This window comes from Lucilia cuprina, chromosome 4 (genome assembly GCF_022045245.1).
Source record: "Lucilia cuprina isolate Lc7/37 chromosome 4, ASM2204524v1, whole genome shotgun sequence".
NCBI classification, from domain to species: Eukaryota; Metazoa; Arthropoda; class Insecta; order Diptera; family Calliphoridae; genus Lucilia; species Lucilia cuprina.
Genome location: NC_060952.1, coordinates 1005182 through 1024023, shown reverse-complemented (window position 1 = coordinate 1024023; position 18842 = coordinate 1005182). Strand labels below are relative to the sequence as shown.

The 18842-nt window shown below is 29.7% G+C and overlaps 2 protein-coding genes across 7 annotated transcripts; one reads left to right on the top strand and one right to left on the bottom strand.

Moving 5' to 3' along the window:
• The first annotated feature begins 3477 nt into the window (after window positions 1-3477).
• LOC111690873 (zinc finger C2HC domain-containing protein 1C) lies at window positions 3478-15251 on the top strand. Of its 6 annotated transcripts, none has more exons than XM_023453453.2 (6): window positions 3478-3628; window positions 8856-9536; window positions 13111-13215; window positions 13273-13908; window positions 14280-14327; window positions 14386-15251. In XM_023453453.2, the coding sequence occupies exons 2-6, from the start codon at window positions 9489-9491 to the stop codon at window positions 14914-14916; spliced, it is 1368 nt and encodes a 455-aa protein (XP_023309221.2). In that variant the 5' UTR covers window positions 3478-3628; window positions 8856-9488; the 3' UTR covers window positions 14917-15251. The 6 variants fall into 6 exon arrangements, with proteins under 6 accessions (XP_023309221.2, XP_046804025.1, XP_046804023.1 ...); XM_046948067.1 differs by having other exon boundaries at window positions 3526-3628; window positions 9360-9536; XM_023453454.2 differs by lacking the exon at window positions 3478-3628 and adding an exon at window positions 4610-4712.
• LOC111690872 (THO complex subunit 1) lies at window positions 14995-17950 on the bottom strand. The gene is made up of 5 exons (XM_023453452.2): window positions 17732-17950; window positions 16996-17664; window positions 16642-16940; window positions 16294-16587; window positions 14995-16046 (listed from the first exon to the last, which is right to left on the bottom strand). Exons 1-5 carry the CDS (start codon window positions 17786-17788, stop codon window positions 15248-15250), a joined length of 2118 nt encoding a protein of 705 aa, XP_023309220.2. The 5' UTR covers window positions 17789-17950; the 3' UTR covers window positions 14995-15247.
• Window positions 17951-18842: the final 892 nt, after the last annotated feature.

The window sequence follows — 18842 nt, the reverse complement described above, 5'->3', positions numbered from 1 at the left end:
AAATGATATCGATTGAATTTCGAAAATTCCGAAAAAAACGGTAAAATTCAATATATATTTTAATGCAATTTAGTTATTTACAAATGGATCAATTTAAAAATTTGTAACTTTGAACTCGGCACCATTAAATGAGCCTCTCAAATATCTCGTGATATTAAAATTGCATAATAATAACCTTAAAAAAAGGACTTTTTATACAAATCAACAAATATTGACTTTAAGTCAAAAAATCTATAACCAGTATCTTAAATTAACTATATGTACTTTCTTTTTCGGTCGGATCATCGGTAACTGATTTCTTCTTTAAAGGATCGGGGCCACTGTAATATACTTATGTATTTACATATGTTTTGTGTTTCTATTGATGTATCTTCAATTTTAAATCATACTATTAATAAGCAATAATAAGACAAAAAAACCATTATCTGCGGCAATTTGTTAAACAATAAAAGAAAAACCAAATAAAATCAAATAAAAACCAAATATAATTGTATTTGTATGTAAACTGTAAGTTAGTTGTCATCGTCGTCGTTGTTGTAATTTGTTGTTTGTCGTCATCGTCAATGTATTTTTGCGTGTCGTTGATGTCATTGTTACAAATGTATTTTGTATTTTGTATATTTGTACTTGTATGTATTTATGTATGTACTTGTACACCACCACACTACCACCTTAGCTCAGAGTAAAAAACCAACAAAAACCAAAACCAAGAAATACGCTTAAAAACAAATAGATAAATTACACTCTACACCAACTAAATTCAAACACTGATGCAAAAAAAAAAACTTAAAATAAAAAAAAATATTGAAATAAAAGGTATTAATATCGTAGAAAAACGAAAGGACATTAACGCAATCGTTAAAGTCAATACAAAAAAATTACACAATTATTTGTCATGTAAAAGAACAATAGTGAGCTAAATTTGATTATAAGTAATTTATTTTGTTCAGTACTATTTCCTACAGATTTATTTTAAAACTGATGGATCGTCGTGGTTTCATTTGCGATTACGTACAAAATTAGGAATGTTTTAAGTTTTTAATTACCACCAGAGTTTTGAATTTTTTAAAGAAATTAAATATGTAATAAAAAATATATGAATATATTTATAATTGAAAATATAAAAAACCAAATATAAAACTGAAGACAAAAATCTCATGTATGTATAGAGTTAAGAGTAGTTTATTTTAAGTAAAAATTATATTGGTAAATTTGTAATTGATTTTTTAGAGAGTATTTTTTAATAAATGTTATAGTTTAGTTACTTTCTTGTGTCTTTTATTTATTCTTTTTTTACGTGGTCATAATGGGTAAAAATACAAAAATCATTGAATTCGTACATAAATGTGTACAAATTGGAATAAGTTTTTCAGCAACAGTTATACAATAGTTCATTGGAACGCGATAGATATAGGTACATACCAACATAAGTAGCAATAGATATACATACCTACTTAAAAATTTACTATGGATAACAATGCTCACAAGTTTTAAAAATATATACACCCTGTGATGGTTTGTGAATTTGATAATGTTGATGTTTTATTCGAATTGGTTATAGTTATAAATTTGAAAAAAAAAAAAACACAGCTAATATTTAAGAAAAACTTTATTAAAAATTTCTACACATATGTATGTAATAAGAAGAAAAAGATTGTAAAAGGCAATAAAAACATAAATTTTCTTCTTATCCTATTAATCGAATAATTTTGAATTATCCGATTATAAAACCGGTTAATAATAGGATAATTTGAAAAATTATATGTCGAATGCATAAATAAAATGGCAGTTGTGAGTTACCTGTGTGATTTTCTTATATTTCTTTTATTTTTTATACGAAAATTTTTCATTTTCATAATTTAAGTTTTTCAATACAAATTGTTTGACAAATTTGTTATGACTTTCTATTGTATTTTTTGTTTTTAATTTTATTTAAATATTTGTATTCTAAATATTTTTTGCATTTGCTTTGAAGTTATTTATACAGACTCAGAAATTGATACGAATATTTTGGACGTTACAATTAGCAGCACAAACTCAAAATACCTTCCGCACTATTGTGGTTTTACAAATTAAATAAAACTATGTAAAATTGTATTTTATAGAACCTAGTATTCTGTTGTTCAATCAAAATTTTTTGCTACATTTTTAAAAAATTTAAATATGTAATTAACAAATTTATTGTAGAAATATGAAATACAGAGAAAACAAAAAAAGATGTTTTAGAAAAATGAAAAAATATGCAAAATATGCTGTAAAAATGTTATTTTGAGTTACTGAATACAAACATGCATTTGCATGGATGATCATTTTATGATTGTTTGCAACTTATCAAAAGAAGTAAAAAAACTCAGTTAACTGATTAATCGTCCAACAATCTTCCAAAAGCTATTTGGGAAAGTATGGTGCTTTAATTTTTATTAAATTTAAACAGAATATAAAAACAAACAAGTTAGAAGTTGTAGTCGGGCAAGGTCGACCATATAATACCCTACACCTGTATACGAATTAAATGTAATTTATTTTTCATAATAAATCATTTAAGTTGAATTATACCTTGCCTCAGATATACCTAAGCCATTTATTGTTTAATAAATCTGTGGATATTTAAGTAAAACTTTGATGGGGGCTTTTTATAGGGGCTAGGGTACCTATAATTATATAGTTCATCAGGGGCATCAAGGCTAGTATTGAACTTGGTTTTGTAGCTTTTTGGCGAGATACGAGTATATTAAACATAATTATGAACTTTATAGCCCCAATTGGCGGGTTCAGTTGTATGGGTCCTAGGTGAAATAATGGACCGATGTTATAAAATATCATGTACCAAATTCCATTAAATTATCTTCAAAATTGCGACCTGTAGTTTGATTACAAGGACAGACATAGCTAAATCGACTCAGAAAATTATTCTGAACCGATTGGTATACTTTAAGGTGTGTACAGGACCATCCCCACTAAAGTGATGTAGGGTATAAAAATATATAGGTAACACTTTTGTGTGTATTTATCAAGAACTTGTTGCTTTTTTCCACAATATTATACATGTTTTACTTAACACAATCGGTTTGTGAATATATTTAACAAAGAGAAGATTTAAAATATGTATGTAATAATTTTGATTGTAAACTCGTAAGTTCTAGTACGTTAGTCAATAATAAAAGATTCAAATGTAGCTTTTGCTTTGTTTGTTATCTTTTAACTCGTAAAGCACCGTTTGAGGAAATTCCTCGCATACGAATGAGTGTTTAATTTTAAAATAAAGAGCCAGACAATGTAAAAATGTGTGGTGAATTTCTCTCAACAATTTTATCCAATACTAACTAATAGACAGACACCAGTAAAGCTAAATGAAAAAGAAAACGAAATGAGATACAAGTTCACTTCTGTGTTTTGTGAGTTTTTAATTCAAAAAATATAAAATATATGTATGTGTGAACTTAAATGGAAAAAAAGTTGCGGTTGGAGACTTTATCGGAATGCTTTTTAGCTCCACAGTTAGTCTTTGTATAAACTTCTAAGTAAACGGCACAGAAACACTCATACCTCGCGTGATAATAAACCCAATAAAACAGAAATTCTTACAAAAACCTTCATCTAGTAAATGGTCAGCTGTTATCGACGAACGGTATGGTGGTCAAAACACAACATTTGTTAAGTGTCACAAAATAAAGGACATATGTATATGTACATACATACAGACATACATATATATTTATTTTAGAAAAAGCAAAAATATATCATTAACTAGTGTAAATGGATTTACCTAATTACAATTACTGAGTTAGAAACAAAAAATAACAAAATTTTTAAAAGAATCAAGAAGTCAATAAACTTACAAGTGTTTTTGCTGGTTGGACGTCTGTCAGTTGAAAGAACATAATATTATTATTGTTTATGTATATTTTGGAATTTTTTAATACACACCCTCTTCAGTATTCAAAGGCGCAGCTCTACTTAAATTTATCTTCATTCTATTTACTTAAATAATGAAATAAAGAAATTAAGTGCAATAGACATACAAACATATATAAGAAGCGAAAATAATCCATTTGTTTTTTTTTTTTTAATTGAAAGTATATTTTTTGTACTGAAATTTTTTGAATTGAAATTACTTTATTTTGTAGTTAATGGATAAATGCGTGTAATTCAAGAATAACTTTCCGAGTCGATTTAGATATGTCCGTCCGTCTGTGTGTCCATATAAACCTTGTGCGCACGCTACTGGTCGGCTATGTCCGGCTATATATTCATACATGTTTCATTATTATTATATCATTATTATTCGCCTCAGTAAGGCTTTTTTAAGAATGCTCTAATGAAAAGCCTATAGAAATACAAAAATGCTAAATAAACCATTATTTTTCTAAGTTTTATTAAAAGTTTATAGAAAATGATGATAACTAAAGTCAATTCATTTCAACTTAATTTAAAAAAAAAAATTGTCATATAATTGTGTCAACTGTTTTTCAAATTAATTTATGTCAATTGCCAAAGAATAATTCAATTGCTTTCCATTTATTATAAACAAATATTGAATTTAATTAAAGTCATAAATAAATTTGCCGTGTCTACTATTTTCACTGTCTATATTTGTATGGTTTTATAGAAAAAGAAGCCAAATATAATTAAATAACAAACCGCGTTTAAAAGTAAATAATAAACAACTTTTTACCACAACAGCTGCTACAGTTTCCATTTCACCTTTTATGGTAAGATCAATGTCATCTTAAATCGGTTATAATTAAAATGTATACGACGCTGACTAATCGAATGGGAGACAATTCGACCCACACGTAAATAAACTATTAATTGTCGCGCAATTACATTGAATTATTATACATAAGTGTACATTATATACATAAGTAGTTTATTTATTTCCTTCATTTCTCACTCAACGCCTTCATATGCAAATATCAGATTTCTTTTTTTAATATTAAGTAACTTTTTAAATTAGTACTAAATAATTTAGCTTAATACATATGTATGTATGTGCTGCTAAATTTGGCAAATATTTAATCAAAAAGCTAAACTAATGGTATTACCAAACGTTTGCTAAAAATTAAACCAAACACATTTTGCTTAAATTGATTTGGTCAAACTTTTTCTCATTCCATTTATAAAGTTGAATCTAGATTTTGGTCAATGAATTTTAAGCCTCAACATCAGCGTTAAATTAGTCAATTTGTTAAATATATAGTTTCATAAATTATGGCAAATTCAATTGTACTTATATTAAATTCTTTAGGTGAAAGTTGTACACATTTGTAAAAAAGTAAAAAATTTAGCATGAAATGAACAATATAAAAATTACTAAAATATCATTTAGCATTTGGAACAAGGTATATGTACTACATACAATATTTTCATTTAAGGTTCACATTGATGGTGATCTTGCGTCGTCAATCCGCTTACATACATTCGTATGTTATTTTTAAAAGTATATACATAAATATTTATGTACATAAGAGTGCCTCGAGGAACAACCTTTTTGAGAATTTCATGTAGGAATTCCTCTCAATCGATGCTTATTAATGAACTGAACACAAAACAAGTAAGAGTTCTATATTCGGCTGTGCCGAATCTTATATACCCTTCACCATGATGTGTTTAAAGCCTTTTGTACCTTTTGAAGAACGAAAAAGTACCAAAAAGTCCCCATCTATGGGTCCTCAGTTAATCCGGGCCATACAAACTTAATTACATGTTCCTAGGTTCAATATTGTTGAAATTGTAAAAAGTACCTTTTGAAGAACGAAAAAGTACCAAGAAGTCCCCTTTTACTGGTTCTCACTTAATCCGGGATATACGAACTTAATAACATGTTTCTAGGTTCAATATTATAGAAATTTCAAAAAGTACCTTTGAAGAATGAAAAAGTACCAAAAAGTACCCTTTCATGGGTCCTCACTTAATCCTGGCCATACATACTTAATTACATGTTTCTAGGTTTAATATCGTAGAAATTGCAAAAAGTACCGTTTGAAAAACGAAAAAGTACCAATAAGTCCCCTTTTATGGGTCCTTACTTAATCCGGGCCATACATACATAATTACATGTTTCTAGGTTTAATATCGTAGAAATTGCAAAAAGTACCTTTTGAAAAACGAAAAAGTACCAAAAAGTCCCCTTGTATGGGTCCTCACTTAATCCGGGCCATACATACTTAATTACATGTTTCTAGGTTCAATATTGTAGAAATTGCAAAAAGTACCTTTTGAAGAACGAAAAAGTACCAAAAAGTCCCCTTTTATGGGTCCTCACTTAATCCACTCACTTAAGGTTCAATATTGTAGAAATTGCAAAAAGTACCTTTTGAACAACGAAAAAATACCAAAAAGTCCCCTTTTATGGGTCCTCACTTAATCCGGGCCATACATACTTAATTACATGTTTCTAGGTTCAATATTGTAGAAATTACAAAAAGTATCTTTTGAAAAACGAAAAAGTACCAAAAAGTCCCCTTGTATGGGTCCTCACTTTATCCGGGCCATACATACTTAATTACATGTTTCTAGGTTCAATATTGTAGAAATTGCAAAAAGTACCTTTTGAAGAACGAAAAAGTACCAAAAAGTCCCCTTTTATGGGTCCTCACTTAATCCGGGCCATACATACTTAATTAAATGTTTCTAGGTTCAATAATGTAGAAATTGCAAAAAGTACGTTTTGAACAACGAAAAAGTCCCCTTTTATGGGTCCTCACTTAATCCGGGCCATACATACTTAATTACATGTTTCTAGGTTCAATATTGTAGAAATTGCAAAAAGTACCTTTTGAAAAACGAAAAAGTACCAAAAACTCCCCTTGTTTGGGTCCTCACTTAATCCGGGCCATGCATACTTAATTTCATGTTTCTAGGTTCAATATTATAGAAATTTCAAAAAATACTTTTTGAAGAACGAAAAAGTACCAGAAAGTCCCCTTCTATAGGTTCTCACTTAATCCAGGCTCTACATACTTAATTTCATATTTCTAGCCAATAACAAAACATTAGTGCTGCTCTCGCTCTGCTACTCTTGCTCTGCTGCTCTTGTTCTGCTTTGCTTTTATAAACAAATTACAATAACAATATTTTCCGTATTGTTATGTATTTTGTTTTTGTTTTTTGCAGTTTCTGTCTGAGCAATGAATAAAAAATCTAAATTTTATATGAAATTTTCAGAGGTTGTCTCGGTTTTTTGCTCATATCTCCGTTATTTATGGACCGATTTTGCTGATTTTAAATAGCGTTCTTGCCGGTCGTATGTCTGATAGAATTATGGAAGATTCGGATCTCGCAGATATCTGGGGTCTTCTAAAAACTGATTTCAACAAACATACAGACAGACAGACAGACAGACGGACAGACGGACAGACAGACAGACAGACAGACAGACAGACGGACATGGCTTAATCATCTCCGCTACCTATAAGGATCCAGAATATATATACTTTATAGGGTCGGAAAATTATATTATAGAAATTACAAACGGAATGACAAACTTATATATACCCTTCTCACGAAGGTGAAGGGTATAAAAATAAGTACATAAATACGCTTTGTTTAAGAGGTATTCCTCCAAAAGAGTGCTTCACGGGACATGCTAATATGTACATTACTACATGTATGTACATTAGAGTGATTCAAGCCTCCTCTAGAATTGTTCTTTAGGTTGTAAAACTATGACATACAAAAAAGTAAGAATCTATAGTCGGGCATGGACGACCATATAATACCCTACACCAGTCAATGTGGATTATGTTTAAAATAACAATAATGGGTTTTTTTAATTTTTAAATAATTTTCTATTGCTTTTTAAATCATTATGACATTAAATCATATTAAATAATTATTTACTCGAATATTAGTTTTTGTCATTAAAAGATAACGTAAACATGATGGTCAAAAAGTTTGATTTTTTCAACTGCTTTTCAAATCTCCATTTTCAGTTTTTTTGAAACTTTATTTAAAAATAACACCAAAGAATTAATATGTATTCTCTTATATATTTAAAAAAATTGTTCTGAAATCTGCTGAGTTCAAATAGCAGGTACAGCTAATCTGTAAGAAATATTAATTTAATTTTCTTACCGTTTAATAGCCTTATCTCTGCCAATAATCCCCATGAAATCTCCTAAATGCGTTGAAATTTGTTTAACAAAGTTAAAAAAAAAATTAATTGGAGATTTGAAACTGCCATTGAAAAAATCAAACTTTTTTGAACCTGGCTGAGAACAAGTTTGTGTTATCTAACATTCAAGTAATTATAGATATATTTTATGTAACAAAATGGTTTTCTTTAGAATATCCAAAAAGGTATTTTTTTTGTCACATTTAGGAATTTGCAATAATTTTTAATATTTTCAATTTTTATGTTTTATATCTTTCCGAAATGCTTATTCTGTGCACATTGAAAATTTATTACTAAATAACGAAATTTAGGCAAAAATTGGAAAAAACGATATTGTCCCCTTGTAAATGCACTTGGAAACTTTAGAGTCTTTGCGGCACTTGTCAACGTTACCCAGCATTACATAGTTTTACAACACAAATAACAATTATAGAGGGGGGACGGGCTAAATTTGCAACTTTGTTTTATGGAGCACTTTAATGTACAAACATTAGGCACCATGTATACACATGTATGGCCACTTAAAAATTTGGGTTAAATACATTGGACAGAGTTTGCTAGGACCAAAAAGGTAATTTGTCTGACTTACTATCCAAACCTAGGTGCAAAATTTCATCCAAGACGATTTTTTTATTTATTTCAAATGATTTTATAAAACCAGAAAAATATATGTATATATAGGTACCATAGTAGAAAAATATTTTTTATAATTTTTCTTAATTTTTTAATTATCTTATAGCTACAAACAATAAAAGAAGGAAGATTTCAAACTTTACATAAAATTTTTAAACTATGCATTAAACAATGCAATGTTTTGAATTGAATTGAAACCAACGTACTAAATAACAACGATTTAAACTAAAACAAGTAAAAATATTAGTGGTGTCATCAGCTGTATTTATTTGATTTGTTAACTTTTTAAACTCATAATAAAAATAGAAGTATAGTGAGTCATCATAGCAAAAATATAGATGTATAATAAATAAAAGTTTTAAAGAAAACAAACGAGCCAAAAAAAAAGAAAAACAAGATTTGATATTGGTCGATCTCACGTAAATTCATTTTTATATATTGACTCGTAAGCTAAGACCCACACAAGTCTTTAAACAAGATATTATAAGGTTATTCTGAGAGAGTAATTTTGCATAACTACCGCTACCTACAATCGTACTCAACACAATTAGTCACTCATTCTCCAATCACACAAGCAATTGATTTGATTTTTTCCATCTACATACATCAGCTCAAGACTTCCTCCCATCTCAAGTGTCAAACAACAAGTACCAGACAGAGCAGAAACAACAGAAAATAAATAATCTCGAACAAACTTCGTCGTCAGTAAAGCAGTAATCATTTACATACGAATTTGGAGATGGCGTCACAAGGTGTAACAGCCAACTCACGACTGGCTGAAATGCAGGTAAGTCAAGCGATTGTCTAGGCCGCATTTAGAGAAAATAACATTAAACCCAGTTAAAAAGTTTTAGCATAGAAGAAAAAATCTAAGAACAAACACACATATGTATATACAGTTACTGTCAAAATAATAGCACCACTTCTAAAATTTTTGTAATCTAGTTGAGTAGTCTAGTTATCTTCTTACAAAATAAATTTTATTTTTTGCAAAATAAATTATTGATCAATTTTTAACCTTTTATAAACTTATCTGTTGTTCAAAAATCCCCACGATATCTACTAAAAATTTTGAAATAAGTTTAACAAAGTTTCAAAAAAAAACTTAAATTGTAGATTTGAAATAAAATTTTTTGACCAAAGCTTACAACAAGTTCGCGGTAACAAAATATTTTTAAAATCTCGAAAATATGTAAGTAGATTTTTTGGTGACATTTCGAATTTATGTGCTGTGAGACACGTTTATTGCCTGGGGAATTCGCAATATCTTTAAATGTTTTCAAGCAATTTTTGTATTTTACATCTTTTTGAAATAAAGTTCATAATTTATTACCAAATGGAAAAATTTGTGCAAAAACTAAAAAAATAATTTTTCCCCTTGAAAATGCACTTGGAAACTTTAAAGCTAATGCGGCACATGTTAACGTTATCCTATCAGCCTAATTTTTTGGAGCATTCTAATGATTATATATCCTAAACTCGTTCTACTTTGGCGTTGACACCAATGATTTTTGTTGGAACGGTTCGGACCTAGTTTTTTAATTAATGATTTTTGTTCGAATTTGTCAACCTCGGAACTAGTTCTAAAGAAGCTTTACAGAACGTATACTATTTATTTAAAAATAGTTAATTTTTTCAGCGTTTTTTGTTATTAAAATTAAGTGTCATTTTGAGAAACTGTTTTTTTTTTTAACTTGCTTACAATTATCTTACACAAAATTCATCTGTTTAACTATTTCCTTCACAGGATATAAGATAACAGCAGCTACTTTTACCGTCTCATGATACAATTCTATCAGGGTATCTTTAATTCCTTATAGTTCAATTTTATGCAGAAATAAAGATATGAGTGCGTTTTCTATTAAAAATATTTTTACTCAATTTTAAACCATAAACTAGCAAACAAAATTAATTAACTGAGTACTCAAAAACTACTTTGGAAAATTTATTTTAATTATGTCTTCTACAGTTGTCTTCTTCTTTTTTATAAAACATGCATTGTTTTGATAACAAACAGTGACGTATTCTGTTGTTTTGTATGGCAACACGCGAAGTTTAATCTTGTACTTGGTTTAACATCAGATTAAATGTATTAACTAATATGATTATTAATTGGCATTCGATTGCCAACTCAAAACCCCACTCTTATTGATTAGCATAAATTATGAGAACTTCAAAATAAAATATAATTATTTTCGATTCCTAGGAAGTCTTTAATCATAAATTTTATTCTATTGGATACTTCGTTTTGTTTTCTGTATTTGCTGGGTTATCTACGAATGTATTTAATGTATGTTAATGTCCACGTTATCCTAATGTTATTATTACCACAACCATGACAACGATAAATGTCGAAAGGTGCAATCCATTAATGGATATAAAAAAAAATAAACAAACAAATTCATTTTTTATTAGATTTCTAGATTAAAATTTGATTTGATTTAAAATTGATTTGTTTTAATTTTTATAAAACAATAACTTGTAAGTGAATTTATATTTAAACACTATACTGTGTATTACATAAATTTGCAGGTTACGTGGGAACAAAATGTTATTAATGATATGTTTTTTTTATTATATGTATGTATATTTCTATAATTGTTCTTCATAAAATAAAAAAAATTGTACAGACAATTAAATGTAAAAGTATACACAGTATGTATATAGTATTACATACACATGTACGGTCGTAATTTATTGTTACAAAATGTTAAACGAATTAATAAAATTCGTTATATCCGTATAACTCTGTAGAACTTATTTATACAAATACAAATAATAAACATACATATGTATGTATGTATGTATGTATGTATGTATGTATCTATGTATGTATGTATATATGTACGTATGCATGTACCAGAAAACAGGATATGAATGTTTAAAAAATCTTGTAAATATCAATTTTGTAACGTAACTTATGACGTAAGGTAAATTATAAAATTTATTTTTTATATTGAACAACAAAGCGGATTGTTTGTTGGGTGTATGCGGAAATACACAATAAATACTTTTGTATTAGGTTTGTACCTTAAAATGTTAATACTAGCTTTCAAACGATTCAAATTATAAACAATTGAAAATAATAGTAATCTGAAAAAATTAATTTTAATTAAGAAATCTTCCCAGCAGTACGACAAATAGTCAATACACTGGAAAAAGACAGCAGTTTTCATAACATCTAGCTAGACGGCTCTAATTCGTTTTTTAAAAGTAATCGTTGTACAGGACAGTGATGACGGTGTAAATTGTAAATTTACTGTCCCTAAGTAATCTAGAGAGTAGTCACTGTAAAAAAATTAAGCAAAATGTTCAAAAAGACTCTTTTTGAGTAACTCCTTCTAAGGCAAGCACATGGTAAAATACAAAGCATTTGACTGGCCAAGGATAATGCTAAATAATAACTAGTTCGGAACTGTTCATCTGAATTGATGGGCATTTTTAGGAAAACTTACAACTCTTTTTGAACACTCCTAAAGTTCATATGCATATCTGTTTGCATTATAATATGTATCCATGTGTGTTAGTAATTATTGGTATGACAATCAACAATCTACATACATATATAACACATATACATATGTACATACAATACATATCGCGTATGTATGTATGCAATATTTTTCCTAGTAAGTTGGTCGGTTGTTGCTGTCTTTACTTTAGTGTTTGTTTATTTATCCTTTTGCTTTTCCTCGTTTCACATTTAAGTCCTTTGTCGATGTGTCCCAACAAATTAGTAGTGAATAGATATGTCAACAGTGCGTTATTCAGTTTAATACAAAACGTCATTACGTTAAAGCTGCTTATTGAGGCATTTCTTGCTGATTTTACAATCCAACTTACTTGCTTCCAACAAAATAAATTCGACTTCTTATGAAGAAATTATCTAAAGTATTTAATACATACATATAAATATGTACATATTCACATACATATTATCCAATGTAAAAATATGTATATGTACGAAAATTTTAATGATAATCAAATACAACAAAAACAAAGGCAAAATTATACATATTCGGCCATTTCACCACAACAGCTGAATGAATCGTGGGCTGGTAGACGACTTGTAGAGGCATTAAGTCAATTACCACCAAGTAATTTTAGCTCATCTCTGGATGTAAGTTTTTAATATTAAACTGAAAACCAGTAGGATATGTACAATTGGGTTATAAATATTTTATGCTATTTTTGAAAATTACAAATCGGCCAAATCTATTTCATATAGAATATGAAAATTAACGTTCAACCCGTTAGTTATAACTCTAATATACAATATAAAATCCAGATGCTAATTATCTTTCTGCTTAGTTTGATGTTAGGTTTTATATTAAGGTCCTTAATTTTCTTTAATTTTGCAGATGAAATTCCAAAAGAAACAAATGTTGGAACGCGAGCAAAAAAAACTGGCATTGACGGGAGGAGATATTTCTCAAGCATCGAAAACAACCATTGGTAACGGGAAGGTAAGTGATTAAAATCAAAACTATAACGGTTTAATATTTATTTTTATTATTTTTTAGGTTCGTCAAATGTTTGATGACCGTAGGCGTGGTGTTGGAATAGATCGCAGTCATCCTCTGCGACCAATTGCGACATCCCCTACTTCAACATCTTTAACAACTAGAAATGTAACACAACAGCCAGCCAGCAATAAACGTCCAGTGGGTGGAGCAAATGTCTCTAGACGCGTAATTACGAATAGCACATTAATGCAAAGTACTACATCTTCTACATACAGCGATAAAAATGTATCCAATGGCAATAACAATATATTTAATAACAATCTCGATGAACTTGATAATATTGACAACGAAACATTTCCTAAGGAGTTTTCATCGCTGAGTTTAAATAACACGCATACAATGGGCTCACGTGTCACAGATGACCGAGATTTGGATAATAATAGTAATGAAGAAAACGATATTTTGGGCGGTACTGTTGTAATTAGCAAGAGAACAAGTCCGACATCAAATGGTATTAAATTAAATCCTGTGATTACAAAAAAATCACCAATTTCAACGGCTACAAAAACGACAAGCAGAACACCGAGTACTAGCAGTAGAGCATTTACACTTTCTAAGACTACCACCAACTCTTTGAAGTCGCCAGTGGTGAAATCACCAACAATGCCATCATCAACAGCTAAAAATGTCAAGGTAAATAATATTTCAAATTTGTAATATATATATTTTCTCGTAAAGTTTAAATATCATTTACCGATATTTCGGTTCTTGACTTTCATATTTGATGGTACTTCTGGGACATTAAGAATTTTATGTCTTAAACTAAAAATCACATTTGGAAAGATAAATGTGCCGATTTACAATAACTTAAAAAATTACAATTAAATGCTTGAATTTAAAAATAGGATCAATTATATATTTTTAAACAATTTCTTCCTCCCTGCGTTAAAAATAAAAGATATTTTTTAAAGGCTTTTAACTTCAGTTTTCAGGGAAGATCCAGAGAGGAGGTCAAAACATGTTCTTAATTGATTTGTAATGTATTTCTTTTCATTTCTTTTCAGACAAATGTAAACAAAACGAACAGCACTAAACCAGCAACATTCGTATTGGTAAGTTAACTATCAAATTCCCTAGATTTTCGTTAAAATTTAACTCTTTTTATTATAGTCGGTTAAGCCGCCACCCAGAATAAGCACTCCTCCACCAGGCATGGCGGCCTGTCAGTATTGTCAACGTAACTTCAATGAGGATCGTTTGGATAAACATGAGAATGTTTGTAAAAAGATGACGACTAAAAAACGTAAAATATTTGATGCTTCCAAACATAGGGTCAAGGGTACCGAAGCTGAGAAATATATAAAAAAAGGTAAAGTTTCAAGCACAAGCGGCTCAAAAACCGTAACGGCCGCAATTAAAAAGACTCAAGAACCAACCAACTGTGGAGAAAAGAAAAGCAGTTGGAGAAAAAAACATGAAGAGTTTATAGCAGCCATAAGAGAAGCTAAGAAGGTTCAAGCTTACCTAGCCAAAGGCGGAAAATTAAGTGATTTACCACCTCCTCCGCCGTCTGAAAATCCCGATTACATACAATGTCCCCACTGTAGTAGACGTTTTAATCAAGCGGCTGCTGAACGTCACATCCCAAAGTGCGCCAATATGCAGCATAATAAGCCGAAACCCGTAAAAAAGCGTGTTTAACATATTAATAGGCAAGAGAAGAAGGGATATTTAATTTTTTGACTTGCAAAGTTGAATGAAGTTTGGTTCAGAATAATATTAAGTCTTTATACAAATATTTTTCACGTCAATCCTGAACAAAATGTCGTTGAGGATTTCATAATTTTCTACTTTTATATTCTTATAACTATAATATTATTTTGTTTTTTACTTTACTAATAATTAATGCTTATGCGTAAAAAATAATGCGTAATTTACTCCTAGACATGTGATAAATTATTTTTGTAAATCAATCTCTCATTTTCGTTTCAAAAATGAATTAATTTGAATAAATGAAAATAAATATTATAAATTAATCTGTTGTTTCCATTTTAATGTCCACGTCATCTCCGTCGTCTTTAAAAGAAGGTACCTTATTAGATAAACGTTCAATTAGTGCTTTTACAGCTTTAGCAGCAGTATTTATTTCGAGACCCTCCATGGTGTATGCTAAATTGTCTAGACTTGCATCGTCATCATCAGCAAACCAATTAACAAGCATAGCTACACAGCCACCATCTCGTTCAGTGTGTTCTGTTTCGAAATATAAGAGCTCGTCAGCTGTATAACCCAATTTTTTGCCCAATTTTTTCCAATCGTCACCAATTAATGGTGCTAATTCCTCTATTTGTTCTTTCGATGCTGTAACTAAATTGGAATGTCCGTTGTTGTCCTCTTCTGGCTTGTCCAAATCATTTGTTTCTTCCTCCTCTCCCAGAACACCTTCATCGTTTCCATCGTGATCGTTTTCCTGTTCCTGTAAGGCAACGGTTTCTTGTTCATGTGATTCCGACATCGTTGGTGTATTCTCTAGGTTCGAACCATTAGCATTAGCTGCGGCTTGTTTAGCAGCATCTAATCGTTCCTTAGTTAAGCGTTTTCGGACTGCTTCTAAGTAGTCAGAAATTTTATAGGATGGCGAATTGATGAATGTAAAAAAGTGCGGCGATTGTCGTGCAAGCAAGCGTAGAGCACGCCATTCGAAAGATGTGTCATTTTTATCTCGTGAACTCTCTAAATATGTTTCAACTTGAGGAAGAAAGTTTCGTTCTTCACTTTTACATGCTTGCAAATTATCAGGTGAGTAGTTCCACAGACGTGTTAAGACATCACTAAAACAGTTAAAGAAATTATTTCTAATGTATTCAAAATATGTATAGATTTTATAAATCAGTGTTAGTTATTAAAGTAATTTTGAAATATAGAGGGATCTAAATATGGAGATTTGTATAAAACAAAACAAAACCAAATTTACTTAATAAATATTTATCATTGATTCTTAGTCAAGAACATATTTAGAAAGAACCAACACACGGTTAAATAGTAACATTATCAAAAAGATACTAATGTTTTACATACTTGCCCAGGAAAAACTTTGATTGTGCGTTGGCCTCTTTCAAGCAATCACCCAACGTTTTTCGTTCCTTTTTAGCCGGTGGTTGGCTGTCTTCCACTAAAGAGTCTTCTGGTTTTTTAAATTCTTTACATCCTTCATTTTTCCAATTGTTCCACATCTCCTCACGAGTCAACATATGTTTAACAGTGCGTGCAAAACGTTTACCATTGGGAGGTGTTTCATCCAACAGCTGATACACTTTGGTTTCCGTTTCTTTGATAAATTCCGTTTGTGTAGGGGTTAAAGTATTTGATTCCCTGGAATTTGACATAGTTTAAAGCTAAATAAAGAGTATATATGTAAACGCTTACGATTTAAATTTTACTGTAAGCTGCAAATACTGAAATAGAATTAGAAACTGTACTAAAACCGCACGTCGGAAATTTGCATCAGAAAGTTGTAAGGCCAATAGTTTTGGATTTGTTAAAAATTTAGCAAAGAAATTGTCGACTTTTTGGACAACTTCGACGATACCAGTTTTGAAATCATTACTATATATATCATCCAAGTCCATTTTCTCACTATCATCGCTGCTATCTTCTTGTGAGGAATTGGACCGAGTATCTTCAAGTTTGAAGCTGGAAAAAGATTCCAGGACTGTGGTAGCATGCTGAAAATAAGAAAAATTAATAAACTTTATCTCTATTTTTGCAAACTTCTCTCACAGTTTGAAACATTTTCCAAGACGCTTTGCTGTAGCACTGGTTTGGATTGCGGAAAAAATCCTGAAGAGACCAAAATTTACAATACAAATTGTAATCTATTTTGATAGGAATATCCTCAATGTCCTCCAATGTGTCGTCTAAATCTTTTCCATCTACACCATAATCTGTTACATTTTCCAAATTAAATTCAGAAACAATATTCAGACCAGATCTTTCGGAAAATGGGAAGAATTTCGACAAAAATAATAAAATTCGTCCGCAGAACACCGTGTTCTGAGCACGACTAAGTCGTCTCAATAGGTCATTGCACATTCGCAATATGTTGTTCTTACAAGAGGAAAAAAATATTTCCTCTTTCCACACCTCAACCATTTCTTCAACGTAATTAAAGATTTTCTCACATTTGTCCAACGTGACTGTTTCAAAAATGTCACCCAATAATACCACCGGAATTGTTACAGACACAATTTCAGCCCTTACAGCGGCTACAGAAAGCTTCACCAATTTTCCAATCAACTGAACGTCATTGCTCATTTTGAATATCAATAGTTCTCTAAAAGCTTGATCCATAGGTGGCTTCTTGTCATGATCAGAGTTGTACGAGAAACTATCATATGATTTTCTTAAAATCTTAACATCAGCTTCTTCAAAGGCCTTCTTTAAAGCTTCCTATTAAATAATTGGACAAAAACGTAAGTGGTTGAATATGAAATTCGTTATGCATACGCTGGCATACCGTAAATGCAGCATGCAATCCAGAGAAATCAGTAGTCTTTTCTAAAACTTTACTCATTGTATTTAATATAGGTTAATAAATGTGTTTATTTTATAATTTTATTTTATCTCTATAATTTTTTGTAATTGTTTAGTGAACTTCTAAAATAGTTTGTTTAATAATTTTGGCTTGATTTTTTGTGTTTACGATTACTCTATACACATTTCGATAACTCGAAAAACATATGGATGTTATAGCGACCATCACTTTCGACTTTTGTAATTTATGGAAAGTCGATTTATCGACTTTGCGATTTATAAAAGTCGACTTTTCGACTTTGACTATTTGCGAACTTTTTCGACTTTAGACTTTTCAACATATTTTTAGCCAATGTAATTAATTTCACAATAGAATGTATAACGTAAAACGAAATATAAAAACTTTCCTGGAAAAAAATTCCATTCGAATGAATATAAAAAGCCAAATAGACTACACAAGCGGATTGACAAACATACTAAAATTTTACGTTTGTGCAAGCCTGTTGTGTAGTGTATGAGGGTGTTTCGTGTTTGAACAAATGCTAGCGGTTTGCTTGTACAAAAATAAAAAAATTTTAATATTAAATTTTTGTCAAACTGTTTGCATTGTTTATATTTACAAATAAAACATTTTTTACAATATTTATATTTCGAAGAAAAATTTACATCTATATCTTTGCAAGTCTACAAAAGCGTAAAAAATCGGTGTTTGTACGGGCAATGCTTGTGTAGTGTATATTGGAATAAAAAAAAATATGTTTGTCAAGCCGCTTTGTAGTCTATTAGGGTCTTAAGTTACTATTACATATATGTTTTTCGAAGAAAAATATGTTTTGTGTTTTTTAACATATGTATACATATGTTAAAAAACATAAAACATATTTTTCTTCGAACTTGAAAAAATATAAGGGATTTTGGATTGTTTTTAAATATGTTTTAGTTAATAAAAAAATATTTAACTTAATTTAAACTGAAGTCGAGTTATAGTTTTTTTTGAAACAAAATAGTCGACTTCAGCTTTTTTCAACAAAAGGTCGATTGTTTGATTATTAGAAAGTCAACTTATAGAACCCTAACCCCATGTCTATATTAGA

Bases quoted from the DNA above. Each gene is read 5' to 3' on its own strand.
- LOC111690873 (XM_046948066.1), top strand. From the start codon at position 12,702: ATGTATATGTACGAAAATTTTAATGATAATCAAATACAACAAAAACAA. The intron at 13,216-13,272 runs GTAAGTGATTAA...ATTATTTTTTAG, and splicing joins CAACCATTGGTAACGGGAAG to GTTCGTCAAATGTTTGATGA. The intron at 14,328-14,385 runs GTAAGTTAACTA...TTTTTATTATAG, and splicing joins AACCAGCAACATTCGTATTG to TCGGTTAAGCCGCCACCCAG.
- LOC111690872 (XM_023453452.2), bottom strand. From the start codon at position 17,788: ATGAGTAAAGTTTTAGAAAAGACTACTGATTTCTCTGGATTGCATGCT. The intron at 16,941-16,995 runs GTGAGAGAAGTT...TCTTATTTTCAG, and splicing joins CTTGGAAAATGTTTCAAACT to CATGCTACCACAGTCCTGGA. The intron at 16,588-16,641 runs GTAAGCGTTTAC...GTCAAATTCCAG, and splicing joins CTTACAGTAAAATTTAAATC to GGAATCAAATACTTTAACCC.